Source organism: Centroberyx affinis, unplaced genomic scaffold (genome assembly GCF_046629955.1).
Source record: "Centroberyx affinis isolate AG114_WGS23_722 - 3 ecotype Tasmania unplaced genomic scaffold, CSIRO-AGI_Caff_v1 ptg000380l_1, whole genome shotgun sequence".
In the NCBI taxonomy this organism is placed as follows: domain Eukaryota; kingdom Metazoa; phylum Chordata; class Actinopteri; order Beryciformes; family Berycidae; genus Centroberyx; species Centroberyx affinis.
The window spans coordinates 140702-155778 of record NW_027279049.1 but is presented as its reverse complement, the minus strand read 5'-3'; the positions used below and the strand labels follow the sequence as shown (position 1 = coordinate 155778).

The following is a 15077-nucleotide window of genomic DNA, read 5'->3' as shown; positions in this document are numbered from 1 at the left end:
GCTAAAAATGTAAAAAATTGCCATTTAACAAGGTAAAATCCGTCACAGACATGATCAACATTTAGTCTTACGTTTGCGTCTTCCACCAGACGGCATGAGTGTGAGAAGTTTTTGTATCAGGTGGATAGAGTCCTTGATGATGCTGTGGGCCCTTCTGCGGACCCTTGTGTCATAGATGTCCCGTAGCGATGGGAGGTCCGTTCCCGTGACGTTCTGGGCCGGCTTCGCTACTCTCTGGAAACACTTCATAATAATTGGAGTGAGTGCTAGTGGCTTATAGTCCTTCACACAAGTCACTGGGTTTTTCTTTGGGACTGGAATGATAGTGGTTGTCTTGAAGCAGGTGGGGACATTGGCCTGGGTAGGGGATAGGGTGAAGATAGCAGTTAAGATATCTGCTAGTTCTGATGCACACCCACATTAAGGGCCCGTCCGGGTATTTTCCTTGCACGGGTTAACTCTCCTCAGGGTCTTGTATACTTCAGCAGAGGAGACTGTTAGTGTTGGCTCCTGTGTGCCAGCAGTAGCTTGGGGAATGCAACATGGACCGTACCTGATTATTTATCCAGGGCTTTTGATTGGGGTATGTACGTATGGGTAACGTGGGTACTATGTTATCAATGCAGGTGCTGATGTAACTGGTCACACGTGTGGCATATTCTTCTATGTTTATCAGGGTCCGTTGGTGTGGCTCCAGCTTTAAACCCTTCCCAACTGGTGCATGCAAAACAGTCTCTTAACATACATCTTCAGACCACACTTTGATTCTCTTACCCACAGGGGCAGCTAGCCCCCCGGGTCCTTGCATTAAAAACCAAGAGTTTTTTTTATTTTTTTTTTTATCCTTTTTTAACCTTCTCTTCTTCTACTCCTCTTCCCTGTGCAGCGAGCTGGAAAACGTGCTCTTTGCTTCCCCCCCCCCCCTTGCATCTGCTCATTCCACACACTGTCCAGATGCAAAGGGGTGTGTTTTTTTTTTCCAGCGGCCACAGGGGGCAGCAAAGAGCACGTTTTCCAGCTCGCCGCACAGGGAAGAGGCGTAGAAGAAGAGTGGCAGTATCCGCACTCAAACCGTCTCTGACCGGTGGAGGGCGGTAATTACGCCTTGAAGCATCGAAACCGCTGAAATTCCCAAATGAAGAAGAAGAAGAAGAAGTTCTCCCTACAAAATCAACTAAGACAAGCCAAACAAACCCCGCCTAACAGAAGAAGGGTTCAAGGAATCCAGAAAGCTTGTCAGATTGGCAAAATTCGGTCTGGAAACCTTTACCGCTCCTAGTCAAATTTTCTGTACAATAATTTAATAATTAATAATTTAATTAATGCAAGGACAGAGAGATGTGATTGGAGCGGCCGAAGGGGGGGCAGCAGCTTCGTAGGCATCTCCAGTGATGCTGTATACTTGATCCGGAGTGTGGTTGAAGTCGCCCGCGACGATGAATGCTGCATCTGGGTGTGCAGTTTACTGGGTCCTGATGACGGTGTCCTGCTGCAAGCTGTGTGCTGCCGGTGAGTCTGCTCCTCCACCTTTGCTCTTACCAGAACCAGTGAAGGTAGATGGAGTAGGACTGTAACTCTGTCGCTGCATCTGGAACATTTTCAGTCAGCCAGGTTTCCGTAAAAAGTGAGTGTCGTCAACCTGGCTCTTTCTTCATCCAGTTTATTTTCAAACGAGCGGGCGTTGGCTGGGCACTCATGGGCAGGATACTTGGTAGGAGGACTGCGGTCAACCCAGCCTCCACTTCGAAAACACGGTCAAACTAGCCCCCACGTTGTTTTGCGGTACGCGTATATACCAGACATTACGGTAAGAGCGTGTAAGAATTCATTTCAAAATAAAAGTAATGTTCCGGTGAACGTGATAGGACGTGAACCTGACATCACATACATTCAATGATCAGTCAGTCTGTCTGTCAGTAATGAAAGAATACATAAATACATAAATAAATAAATAACATACATACATAAAACAAAAATAATAATTATTAAATAATAAATAACATAAATATTAATCAAAATAAATAACTACTGCCTGCAAATTGTATTTCAGAGAAAAGTTGAGGCTTTGAAAATTGAGGCTTTCTCATTTCAATTGTGTGAATAATTAGTCAAACTTAATAAAGAATACATTTCCAAAGACCAATCTGACTCCAAAATGACAGTACACCACCTCAGAGTGTCATTGAGAAACGTCCTGTTTTCACAGACCAATTTCACTTCAGGATGATAGCAGGCCACCTCAGAGTGTTACTCAGACCATCTCAGGACATTCTGATGTGGAATTTCAAAATTAAAGCCCTCTAAAATGTCATATATAAACTGTGTCCCCTCTCAATTCAGATTGATATTAAAAGGAAACCTCCTGTTTTCAGGATAGCAGGCCACCTCAGAGGTGGAGAAGAAGGCCCAGCCGAGACCGTTATTCCTATGCCCCTCTCCCTTATCTCCCGATTACAGATAGTTTGGGGGACACATGTATCTGATCTGTGATCTGTGCTACCAGCTGCTTTAATTTTGAAATTCCACATCAGAATGTCCTGAGATGGTCTGAGTGCCACTCTGAGGTGGCACTCAGACCGGGTTTATGGACACGTCGCTGCTGATTGGGTAACACCTCTGACACAGCCACCAAACGAGAGACAACGTACCTCAAAGCCCGTTGCACACCATTTCGAGGAAACAAGACGTTGAACCTGGAAACCGTAGCAAAACGGTGCACACCGTTTTCAGATTGAACGTGCCCATGGTCTATATATGCTCCTAATACACAGTGTGAATTATTTTGGTCTTAACTAATTGATTAGATTAATATGGCCCTCTATGCATTATTGCCACTGTGCTAGTGCTTTAACTTTGAAAAGGACTTCCACTGAAAAATATTTCCCAGGTGTTCTTAACAATGTAAAAAAAAGCGTATTGAAGCAGTTCGGGCCCAGATTGTTCTCTTTAGTGCTGAAAAACGATCCTAACGCCAAACTGCAGCTAAATTGAAAGTGTAAGGAGGCAGTAGGCTGCAACGCACGCTGGAGAGATTTTCACAAACCAAGTAGCCTAATTTTCATCCAAAGCAAGACCAGGCAGACCTAAATCATCTGACCATCTGAAGACCAGTATATCAAGCTAACGAGACAGTATCTGCATCCAAGATACAAAGCCAACGCCCAGTTCATAAGTATGTCATAATTATGAGATATAAAGTCATAACTATAAGATTTTATCTCATAATGTTGATAATATTTTTAAGATTAATATTTTTGTCTCAATATTATGACTTAGCATCTCATAATTATGACTTAGTATCTCATTATTAGTTTAGTTTATTAGGATCCCCATTAGCTGTCACCAAGGTAACAGCTAGTCTTCCTGGGTCCACACAAAACACAATTACAGATTACAGAAAAATCACCACGAGAGAAAAAAATAACAAAAAAATAAACAAAAGAAAAAGGATAAATTGTTAACAACAACGTAAACTTATTGTGAATATTATTTATGAGATAGTATTTCATAAATGATCACTTAGCATCTCATAATTATGAGTTGCTATCTAATAATAAATCATTATGATACTTATATTAGTGCAAAATTATGTAATCTTGTTTGAGAAATATTTGACTAAAACTGTGTATTAGTTTTTGGTAAATGATGAAACAAAAGAGTTCATGGTAGTTACATTATGTTTGTTGATGATGAGTTACCTATGGTTCAACCAGTTCAGTGCTGCTCATCAGTTTAATGCAAGTTTACAAAAAATAATTTCCTTGGAAAAAAAAAAAAACGAGGATGAAAGGTTTCATGCAAAAAGTGCAAAGTGCAGTAAATGTTTCAGTTGAGAGATCATTTTCATGTCACTAAATGAGAGAACCACACCAGGGACTTCTGTCTTAGGTGCATCCATTTATTATATTCTTTAGTGCTCAATGTGTTTTTTTTTTAAATTTTGTTATTATTTTTTTATGGTCATTATTTCCGTACTTGTAGCAAATAGTGCTGTTGTAATGTTGAATAATCTGACGGGACCTATTGATTTTTGTAAGGATACAGCTATACATACTGTTTGTTGTATTTTTTAAGTAAGGTGTATCTGCACAGTGATAAAACACAGAAGCTAAGTGATAAAATACAGTGGTAAAGTACAGAAAGGGAAGAAAAAACAGATTTTTGCAGATAGGATAAAAAAGCCAAGGGGTTTATAAGTAACATGTCACCTCAAAACAAAGGAAACAATACTACTACAAGTACTACTAATACTACTAATAACAAGAAGTAGAACACACAGCATGGGAGAGCAAGGAGAGAGGATTCAAGGGTTTAAAACTAGCAAAAGTGAATAGATTAGGTTAGTTTTCAACTGTTAAACAAATTCTTTTGGGTGTGAAAATATAGCAAAGCTAAAAATCACAGTAAGCACCAATCAACATATTGATGATAATAACGTAGTGGTTGGTGTGCTACAAAAAGAGTCAAAGTCCTTTGGCTCCCTGCTCACTCCAAGGGAATCTCAACCACTCCTTCTCTTTTCTATAGCTGTCAAAGAAGTGATGATCCAATTTGTCAGAAATAAAAAAAGAGTTTTAACATTCAGTATTGACTAAATAACCATACATGTGACTTGGATCATGTTATCTGTCTATTAATTTTACAGGGTCCAGTGCTGCGAACGGTCTATTTGTACTGAAGGGAGAGGATGTACGTCTGGAGGTCCAGAAACCTGATCTTCTGAGAGGAGACTTTTTTTTTTTTCATGGACATTCAAAAGCAAATACACTGTGGTAGGATTACCTCCTAATGGAGAACCAAATATCCACAAAAGTTACACAGAAAGGGTTGAGCTTTCTACTGAAGATTACTCTTTGGGATTGAAGAATCTACAAGAAGCCGACAGTGGAGTTTATACTGCAGAAATGTCTGGGGATGAAAAGCATACAGTTGCTGAATACAATGTCACAGTTCAAGGTAGGTTCCTTAACATTTCAGATTTTGATAGAGAGTAGTACCTGCTGTCCTGTTTCTAAAAGCCTTCAAACCTCTGTCTTCCAGAGCGAGTGTCTCCAGCTGTCCTGACAGTGGGCTCTGTCTCCTCCAGCTCAGACTCCTGTAACCTCACTGTCACCTGCAGCGCTCAGGACTCTTCCATCAGCAGCTCTGTTACATGTGACACCCAAACCTGCTCTCAGGAGGGAGGAGAGAGGTCAGAGGTCAAGAGCTCTGCTGCCTCCCTCTATGTCTATCTGTCCAGTGGCTCAATCATCTGTAACCATAGCAACCAGGTCAGCTGGAGCGAGGACATGAAGGAGATTGAACCTTTCTGCCATCAAGGTAAGACAGAAAGACAGTTCAACATGCTGACACCACAGATTTGAGTTTTAGCTTGACAAATATCTCTTGGAGGCAGAGCTGCTCTTGGATGAGTTTAACATCTATGGGCGGAGACAAAGGACCACAGTTTTTCACAATGACAATGGCAAACTTGAATGACGAAGAAGGGACTCTGGTCAAAATTGAAATAAAAATACAAATGGCAATAATTTTGAACTTTAAAAAATTAATTACTTTCACGATAGTATGGCTAGACAGCTAGATTAGCAGCTGAGCACTCGGCTTCATAATATTAGCTTCCTCCTCTCTGACCCTTTGCCTTTTTCACTGGGCTTCAGTCTAATGTAGGGTTTCCAAGTCTTTTCCAAAGCTATTGGCTGCTATTGGTTTTTATTTTAGAAACAAATCCTGCTTTTCCTATGTTGCCAGGAAAAAAATTGGTTGAGGCTACGTTCCTTCCCTTGCTTGACTATGGTGATCTGTTGTACATGCACTTTATGTTCTCCGCCCCTGCAGCCTGGAACCACTTGCAGACAGATTTGCAGCTAGATGAGCTGATCCCAATTAGGGCATTCAAAAATGTAGTGAAGGGTTTGGAGGCAAATTCAATTGGAATTTGTAATTGCTTCCTTAGCTAGACCCGTTTCCTTCTGTCTGTCTTTTAGGCATATAATTCTGTGAGTTGCTACTGTGTGTTTTGTTTTATTTGCTTTTAATGTTTGCTTGTATGTTGTTTGAAACTCTGTATTGCTGCTATCTTGGCCAGGGCTCCCTCGAAAAAGAGATCTTGTAATCTCAATGGGACTCACCTGGTTAAAGGTTTAATAAATAAAATACACCAATTCTGCTCTCCAGCTCTTAGCAGCAGCAGGGGTTTACACTGTGTATGGGAAGCTGTGATCAGACCTGTTTGGAGTTGACAAGCAGTTTTTTGAGTCAACAAATTCATATTTTTCCCAATGGTCAGAAAAAGTTGTTAAATTTGTAGCTAATTTTGTTGCTTTTGAGAAATAAAGTCACCAGGAGTCTAAAAGTTGCTAAATCTATCAGCAGTCACAAACCTCCCTGCCTCAATGTGTAACTGTTTTAATTGATTTTCTTTATTCTCATCTATGTCTTGTCCTATTTATTTTAAACTTTTAACTTGTTTGTAACTCAACATCATTGTAAATGAGGGCAACCTCAATGGTTATTCGAGTTTAAATAAAGGTTTGAAATGAACTCAACCAATGAGATTATTTCTGCTTCCAGAGCAGCTCTGCCACAGAGGAATATTTGTAAAAATTAAAACTGCAATCACCAACACAGGCTTGCAAGATATGAAGCTACTGTAGCATGCTCTCTATTCTGCTGGGTGATTTGAAGTAGATCTACATTTTCAATCTTGTTTTGTTTTTATTTACAGATCATAATCCAGATGACCAGATGATGATCATTGTAATTGTGGCATCTGTTGTCTGTGGTTGCCTACTTTTAATCGCAATTGTTTGCTGTTGTCGAAAGTGCGGAACACGTAAGTACCAGTGTGCATCATTTCAACACAGAATAAAAATTAAAATCTGCAAAACCTGATACATTTACATGGGAATTCAGGATTGTGGCAGAGTGAATACTCTCCCATACCCACAATCCTCCCTCTCTGTATTAGGTAATACAATTAAAATGATAATATAATTAGAATCTACTAAACCCCATATAGTTAAAGGTCCCATATTGGAGAAAATGTCATTTCTCTTGCCTCTTTGATTATAAAGGAGTTGGATGTGCTATCTAAACGTGGGAAAGATCGCTTTCTTCCCAGGTAAGACTCAAAGTTTTTTAATAACACTTTCCCAGTCACTTTGATAATTTACCAATTAAGCACTGATTTCAAGGAATAGAAAAAAAGAAGTCTTTTCAACATTAGAATAAGAGTTATGAATTTGTCTTGATGTTGCAGAGAGATATATCATACAAACACACATGGGACAGGGACAACAGGACATCACATGTAGTGCAAGAGGACAGTGAAGGACATACAATAGTGGAATAGACATAATACTAATAGACATAAATACAAAAGAGCATTTTATCACTACGCAGTGTGGCATGCAGTAGGTTGCAGCTATACAGTTGGTTGATGGAAATACATAGAATAAACTCTGAGTCTTATGGAGCATGGATGTAGTTCCTGAGGCTGAAGTGCTTTAGAGTATAAAACACATGAGCATTCACTATAAGTGAACATTTTCAAATGTTTAGAACATTAAATTAAGCAGTCAAGTTAAAGGAAAAGAAAGGTAACACTTTACAATGGCTTTATTCCAGCATATTAACCTGCGTATTAAAGGATAAGGCTGGTGTTTTTTAATGCATTTCTTACCATCAACAAATATAGAAAATACCATACAACATTCTAACAATGTTATGTGTTTTCCTTCAGAAACCCATTAGAGAACAATTTGTGGATCAGGATCATCCATCTGACGCTTCAGTCACTGCTCCATCCACGAGCTACAGCGCAGTAGAGCCTCACACAGCACCCATGGGACCCACTGAGACGAGAGGCAACAACCAACCTGGAGAGCTTGTATAATGGAGCTTTAGCGAAGGTTCAGTCAGGAAGAAGCTTATGCTGTAGTTTTACTTCTCATTCTATACTACCATTCATATCTCTCACGCATGCTCACTCATTATTTCCTTGCGTCTTTTCCCGGGCATCACCTGTTCACATCAGCTGGTCACATCTATCCAATAGCACAGTGACACACCAAGTATCATTACTTCTTTCACCTGTCTCTCCTGATTGAACTATATTTGGAAGGTCTGTCAGGCCTTGAAAGTCATGAGTAATGAGTCCATGTACTGTACTTGCACTAATTTCCTGTGTGGATTGCCAGTGTTTACATTTCTATAAATTGCATATTCCACATTGTGCTAAATGTGGCTTTGTGAAATGGTATCTCATGCTGTACTTCATGCTCTGTATAAAAAGTTGTTAGGTTCAAATAATCCAATTCAATGTATTACAATAGAATAGAATACAATATATGTATATGAATGCATGACACACACACACACACACACACACACACACTCCTCCTTAGCCCGTCCCCACTTATGAGGAAACCTCATGCCGGATCATTTTTAACTTGCATTTATTTGCACATTTTGCACATAGTGCCAATCTGCACTTTATTCTTCGTGTTGTTTGTGACTGTATTTTATGTCCAACTGCGCAAGCCCCTTTTAATTGTGTTATAAAGTTTTTTAATTGAATTGAATTGAATATTAAAGTGCTGTTCTTTAGCCTGTGGACGTTTATTCTCTTTCCTGTTTAAACCACAGTCAGTCAACACTCCATACATGTACTGCTCACAGATCAAAATCTTGTCTATTACTGTCTATACAAATACATATTTTTATTATCAGAAGACAAGACAATATAGTAATTTAATGGACACTATTCACATTTGCCCCTGTAAAGACATGAATGAGTTTTCTGTAAAGAAATGTGTATATATGTTTATTCAAATGAGGCACTTAACATGAGAATAATTTGCTAATTAAACAACGCAATTCAGAGACGAAAACATAATACGCAAAAAAATAAAAAAATCAATTAATATATTACTACTACTACAACAAATGCTACTACTACCACTAATAATAATACTAATATAAAGAAAAGGAAAACAAATTATGACGATAATAGCTCTGTTGAATAGTACTTTTCTGAACAATTACAAAGGACAAAACACAAATTAACAGTTCTAATGCATTGCTTACTCCATTAACAGCCATTAAGCATAAAACATATTAGACTCCCAACAAGTAAATTGAGAAATTTTCTATAGCAAGCAAAATGCTATTTTATATAAATGAGTTTATATAAATGAGAATTTGCAAATGTATTTCTCCTGGAAGACTTTCCCAAAATTTAGATCTGCTGATTGCAAATGTTCGACCACCTTTGATGTTAAAGTAATTATCTGCATCATTTTCATATAAACAAATGTCCATTTTGCTATTCTCTATCAATGACTGATATAACACAATCACAATTCAACCTGTACCCAGTTCATGAAAGCTTTTTACATTTGCTGATCCAAACACCCGCTGTCTGGTAGCTCTTTCCAAGAAAAAATCCTCTTGATCACAGGAAGTGATGCATTTTACATTTCCAGCATCAGCAACAGCAGTTTGTTTTGAATAACCTGAAGAAGAACTGGGTAGTTAACATGAGCAGCGATAGCCACCATGGCTGAACAAAGGAAAGAGCGCCACCTGCAGACACTCAAACTGCATCAACAGAAAATCCAAGGAAAAAGGTGATCTCTGGGAAGTGCAGTGCAGAAACACCCCAGCAATGAGCCCTTAGCAATAAAGATGGAGACAAAATAAAACAAAGATGCATAACGAAATGATTGTGGATTACCTCTCATCTAGACTAGCTTTATGTGTCATTGTTTCCCCGGGGAGTCGGACGGTGCTACAAGCTCAGACCCCGGGGGAAGGTCTCGCCAGCAGAGTGAGTTAAGTTTTAACCCTTATTATTTAATTTGTGTTTAGCGTATGTGTAATCTTTGTATCCCTTCCCAACCCTTGTCTGTCTTTTGTTAGGTTGCGACAATTTGAGAGGAAAACTGGGAGGGTTATTGTGGGTGGCCAAACTACCCTAGGATTGGGGATTCATCTCACTGCCTCTATTTGGCATGCATAACCAGAGCGCTGTGGGTAGCCCTGTAGTGTGGAGTTCATGGGTTGCGGTGTATTCGCATGCATTGTGTGCGATCTTTCACGTGTGCTGTGTGGAATCCTAAGAGTGCTGTGTTGATTCATCAGGGTTTGTAGGGTTAGGGTTAGGGTTAGGTTTGCCTAAAGGCAGTGGATAGAAACACCCATGTTAGGTGTGGTTGGGGACTCTTGTGATTCACTCGTTATTTCCTCCTATGAATTTTAGGCTTTCTAAATAAAATAAAGACGTATCTATTTTTCCATATTCCTGAGTTGTGTCGTGTAGAGCCCTTTCCAGGCTGGTTTATTACAGTACAGTAATGTTCCTCACGGTACAACTTGGGTTGTTTATGGAGCAATAAGCAAAACTAGATAACCGTGTTCACGTACCCATAGGTAAAATCCTAGAAAATCCTAGCAGCTTAAACTGCCGTGCTGCAACTGGGCCGCAACAAGGTCGGATACGCATGCTGTGTAGTTCTGGGGTAAGACTATACTGCTGTCCTTTCTGTGGTCCTTTCGTGCTTTTATTTATCATTTTCTATCACACATGATCATTCAACAGTCACAGGAATATTTTGTTAGGTATTTTCAGCGTACTGCAGCTCTGACCCTCACATTCCTTCACAACTGGTTGCTTTTACTGTCGATCTTGGAATTCACTCACTGCAAGTTTCTCTCGGTGAGAGAGTCAGCTAAATGCCTACAATGTAAAATGTAAATAGGGAGATGAAAGTTCGGTCGGTGGAGAATCGTTGGTTCACTCTTGATTTCTGCGCCGGTCCAGGAGGTGGACGCTGATGACGGCCGACACCATGATGATGAGACCGACAGACAGCAGGACGGTCCTCACCAGACAAACTGAGCAGGAAAGTAGATTATTTCATTATAACTCTTGTAGCGGTGGTCAACCTACAATGCCTATTTAATAGAAAGGGCTCCAGACAGGTAAAATCTGTCAATAGAGTAACTAAGCTCAAAAGACCTCCCACTACTAGATATACATGAATGAAAATGTTTCTTAACAGGTTATACACAAAAACTACCCAGGATTCAGAACAGAGAAACAAAGACCCAAGTTATTCAATTCAAATAATATATTGTATAGATGCAAAGCACAACAGAAAATGTCCTTAATTTACCAATTTCCAATTTAAGAGGAGACTTTTAAATGTTTTCGTTTTAGTCTATTAACAAAGGGAACCGTTCAAGTTCAAATATTTTCCCAGTCCTTTCTTTTTTCTGCTCATCCTCTTATCAGTCCATAAACAAAAATAGTGTCATTCATTTACACATGTTCCAATACATTCAGTTCAATTTCCAGTTCAATCTGTGTGTGTGAGAGAGAGAGTTTAAGCAAGAGGGGTTTTGTTTGGATGGAAGGACTCGGGACTGGCACCCACGCAGTGTAATCATGGGTGGTTTACTGAACGGGCCTACCGGTCACAGGCCCAGGGGCCCAAGAGCTCAGGGGGCCCTTGAGCCAGAGCCTGATACATGATGATGCTGTCACTAACTTTGACAGTGCAGTTGAAGGGCTTTGTCATTTATTTATTTACCAAAGCCCCAAAGTTCCCCCTATAATAACCTAAACACAACATTGGAGGCAGAGCAGCTCTGCCTCCAAGAAATAAAACTAAAACTCAAATCTGTGGTTCCAGTGTGTTGATCTGTCTTTCTGTCTTACCTTGATGGCAGAGAGGTTCAATCTCCTTCATGTCCTCAGTCCAGCTGACCTGGTTGCTATGGTTACAGATGATTGAGCCATTGGACAGGTAGACATAGAGGGAGGCAGCAGAGCTTGTGACCTCTGACCTCTCTCCTCCCTCCTGAGAGCAGGTTTGATTGTCACATGTAACAGTGCTGCTGATGGAAGAGTCCTGAGCGCTGCAGGTGACAGTGAGGTTACAGGAGTCTGAGCTGGAGGAGACAGAGCCCACTGTCAGGTTAACTGGAGACACTCGCTCTGGAAGACAGAGGTTTGAAGGCTTTTAGAAACAGGACAGCAGGTACTTCTCTCTATCAAAGTCTGAAACCTTAAGGAACCTACCTTGAACTGTGACATTGTATTCAGCAACTGTATGCTTTTCCTCCCCAATCATTTCTGCAGTATAAACTCCACTGTCGGCTTCTTGTAGGTTCTTCAATCGCAAAGAGTAATTTCTAATAGGAAGCTCAACCCTTCCTGTGTAATTGTTAGAGACTATTGGTTCTCTATTATTAAATAATCGCACTACATTGTATTTGCTTTTGAATGTCCATGAAAACAAATGAAAGTCCCCTTTCAGAAGATCAGGTTTCTGGACCTCCAGACGTACATCCTCTCCCTTCAGCACAAACACACGGCTCACAGCACTGGACCCTGTAAAATTAATAGACAGATAACATGATCAAAATCACATGTATGGTTATATAGTCAGTATTCAGTGTTAAAACACTTTTTATTTCTGTCAAACTGAATCATCACTTAACACACAGCTCACAGCACTGAACCTCACAGACAGGGATGATAAGTCAAACTTCTCATAGTCAAGAGATCAGCTGTTGGTTTTTGAAGAATCTGTATTCTTGTGTTTTTGTTGCTCTTGCTGGCCTTCATTACAGCATGTTCACATCTTAATAATCAGGAACCCCTGTGCAATAATTATAATGGTGACGTGTAAAATTAACATTTCAGCTGGAGAGTGCAATAGGGGGGCTTGGCGCAAGGTGGGGGTCCCTGTGCTATGTGCTGTTCGGATGTTTATGTGTAATTGGATGTGGTGTGAGTATGTGTTTTATGTGCAGTGTCGTTGTTTATCCTGTGTATGATGTGTGTCTTTAAAAAAACAAAAAAAACTGAGCTGCTGAGATCTGACAAAGTTTTGTTGTATCATATATTAGCTTGAACTGAACTGTTATTTTGTCTTTGTAAAGCACTTTTTAAGACTTTGTAAAACAACAAAGTGCTATAGTCTACTACTACTAATAATAATAATAATAGCAATATTAATGAGTTTAAGAGTTTTTTCTGTCACTACCTTGCCGGACCCAATGAGTTTGTTTTTAGCAAATGCGTCTCTCATTATGAATAAAGCATCACTTTTTTTCTTCTAAATAAAAACACTTCATAGTCCCTTCTTTCTCCTGTTTAGGTTAAGTAGATGGAATAATGAAAAAGCAAATTATCTTAAAGCCAACCTATAATTACTGGCTCTGCCAAGGCAGTAACAAAAATAAGTCAATATTTCTTCATGCTTTTCTTCAAAATTGTAACAAAACAAAATCTCCCAAAGTTTTTGATCTTCTTGGATTCCAAATCTCCCAAGTCCAACATTATATTTGAAATTGAGCAGAGAAGAAAATTAAATGAAATCTAATTGAAATTCTACACTTCAGTTGCATGTGTTTAACTTAACTAAATTTTACTAGAATATATGTACCTTTGTGGATTTTTTATTTTTTTTTGTGATTATGGATTCTTCAGTTCTGCCCACGGCGCTCAGTGCCGCGCCTCATGCCATTATCATCACCGTCACACCAATAATCACAGTAAAGAAAGCCTGCTCAGGTATCGTTGCTATAATATCTGTTCATGACATTTCAACAGATGGAGGATTCTCATCCTACCTGGTGATTCTATGCAGACCAGCAGTCCCAGTATCAGAAAGATCGACATTATAGAGTCTCACTGTGTAGATGTCTCTTGTGTGGTGAAGGAAGACTAGCTGTTGAACCGATGTACTGAGTTCTGCTCTGCTCTCATAACCACACTGTAGGGTCAGTGGTTTGTGAAAGTGATAAAAGAACATTCTGCATTTCCTTCTGTTTATCGTGTAAACAAGTAACTTCTCTATTCAAGCCAGTTCCTGTCTGAACTGAATTTTAGAGGAAGAACTGAATATTAAATGAAATGTGATCAATTGCGCAGCATTCATCAAGAAATCTTGTTTTAGTTTCAAAAACACGCTTTATTTTTTACATGCTCAGAAATTACGCGTTTAACATTACTGTGTTTAATGCAAACCATTAGGCAGACACAAGTCTTTACTACTTTAACTCGAGGATACAAAAAAGCCTCTATAAATGTAAGAGGGCATAAAAAACATAAGAAAGGAAAGTACTAGAGACACATATTTCAACCTTTCCTCATTGTAGGTGACTTTGTTTAATAGGAATCAATGATAGCCGTTAGTCTTTATTTATTTATTTGTATTTATTCAGTAGACAGGGACCATGCAACATAATAGCCAGAGTTAGCTGTTAGCTAAGTTAGCTGACGTCCCTGGGCCACAGAACACAGAAAATAAAAAAAAAAAGAAGAAAAGAGAAAGAGACGAAGGAAGGAAAGAGCATTAATGTATAAATATGGTCAAACAGAATACAAATCAATATGTAACTGTTGAGTTGCGTACATTTAAGTCTTTACAGTTGGGTCAAACTTTTTTTTTTTAATTCCACAAAAATCAGCCGTGTATGAAATAAGGTCACAAGACAAAAACATTGTTTGGCTTCTATCTACATGTTTGAATTGCAAATAAGAGACAGCGTAAGGTGCATAAGGTTTTTTTTTTTTGGCACACTTCTCCTGCAGACATCACCAAGAATACTCAGGTGTGCAAAATGCTGTTTGAGGCCTGCTTTAGAATCAGATACTACATGTCAGCTTGTCAATAACTACATACATCTTTTCTGAAGAAGTTTATGGGGTTTGATATTAAATTCAGGATGCAACTGAGTTTTCCTGGCTAGTGTTGAACCTATTTGAAGTAAAGTCATCATATGGCTCATTTTGTAGTAAAGCTATGTTTTAAGATAAGATGAAATTTAAATGAGCTCTGTGGAGAAATTGTGTCGCTGCAGCAGCTAATAGGATACAACAAAGAAAAGTAGCACATATACAGGGGAAAAGGAGTTTAAACAAGAATGTAGCAGTTTAGGGATTTGGTTTTGTTGTCTGTCAGTTTTGTTTCACTTCACCTCTTGAACTAATGTCTCACTGCACTTGCACTGATGCCCACAATGAGTTTCCTTTCTCACTTTACCCTTCTAAATTTAACACT

At 39.2% G+C, this 15077-nt stretch overlaps 1 protein-coding gene across 1 annotated transcript; it reads right to left on the bottom strand.

The window, feature by feature from the left end:
* Window positions 1–10795: 10795 nt before the first annotated feature.
* Window positions 10796–13730, bottom strand: LOC139641504 (SLAM family member 9-like). The gene is made up of 4 exons (XM_071515925.1): window positions 13645–13730; window positions 12086–12397; window positions 11723–12001; window positions 10796–10896 (listed from the first exon to the last, which is right to left on the bottom strand). The coding sequence occupies exons 1-4, from the start codon at window positions 13691–13693 to the stop codon at window positions 10796–10798; spliced, it is 741 nt and encodes a 246-aa protein (XP_071372026.1). The 5' UTR covers window positions 13694–13730.
* Window positions 13731–15077: the final 1347 nt, after the last annotated feature.

Bases quoted from the DNA above. Each gene is read 5' to 3' on its own strand.
- LOC139641504 (XM_071515925.1), bottom strand. From the start codon at position 13,693: ATGTCGATCTTTCTGATACTGGGACTGCTGGTCTGCATAGAATCACCA. The intron at 12,398-13,644 runs GTAGGATGAGAA...TTAATTTTACAG, and splicing joins GGTCTGCATAGAATCACCAG to GGTCCAGTGCTGTGAGCCGT. The intron at 10,897-11,722 runs GTAAGACAGAAA...TTTCCTGCTCAG, and splicing joins TGAACCTCTCTGCCATCAAG to TTTGTCTGGTGAGGACCGTC.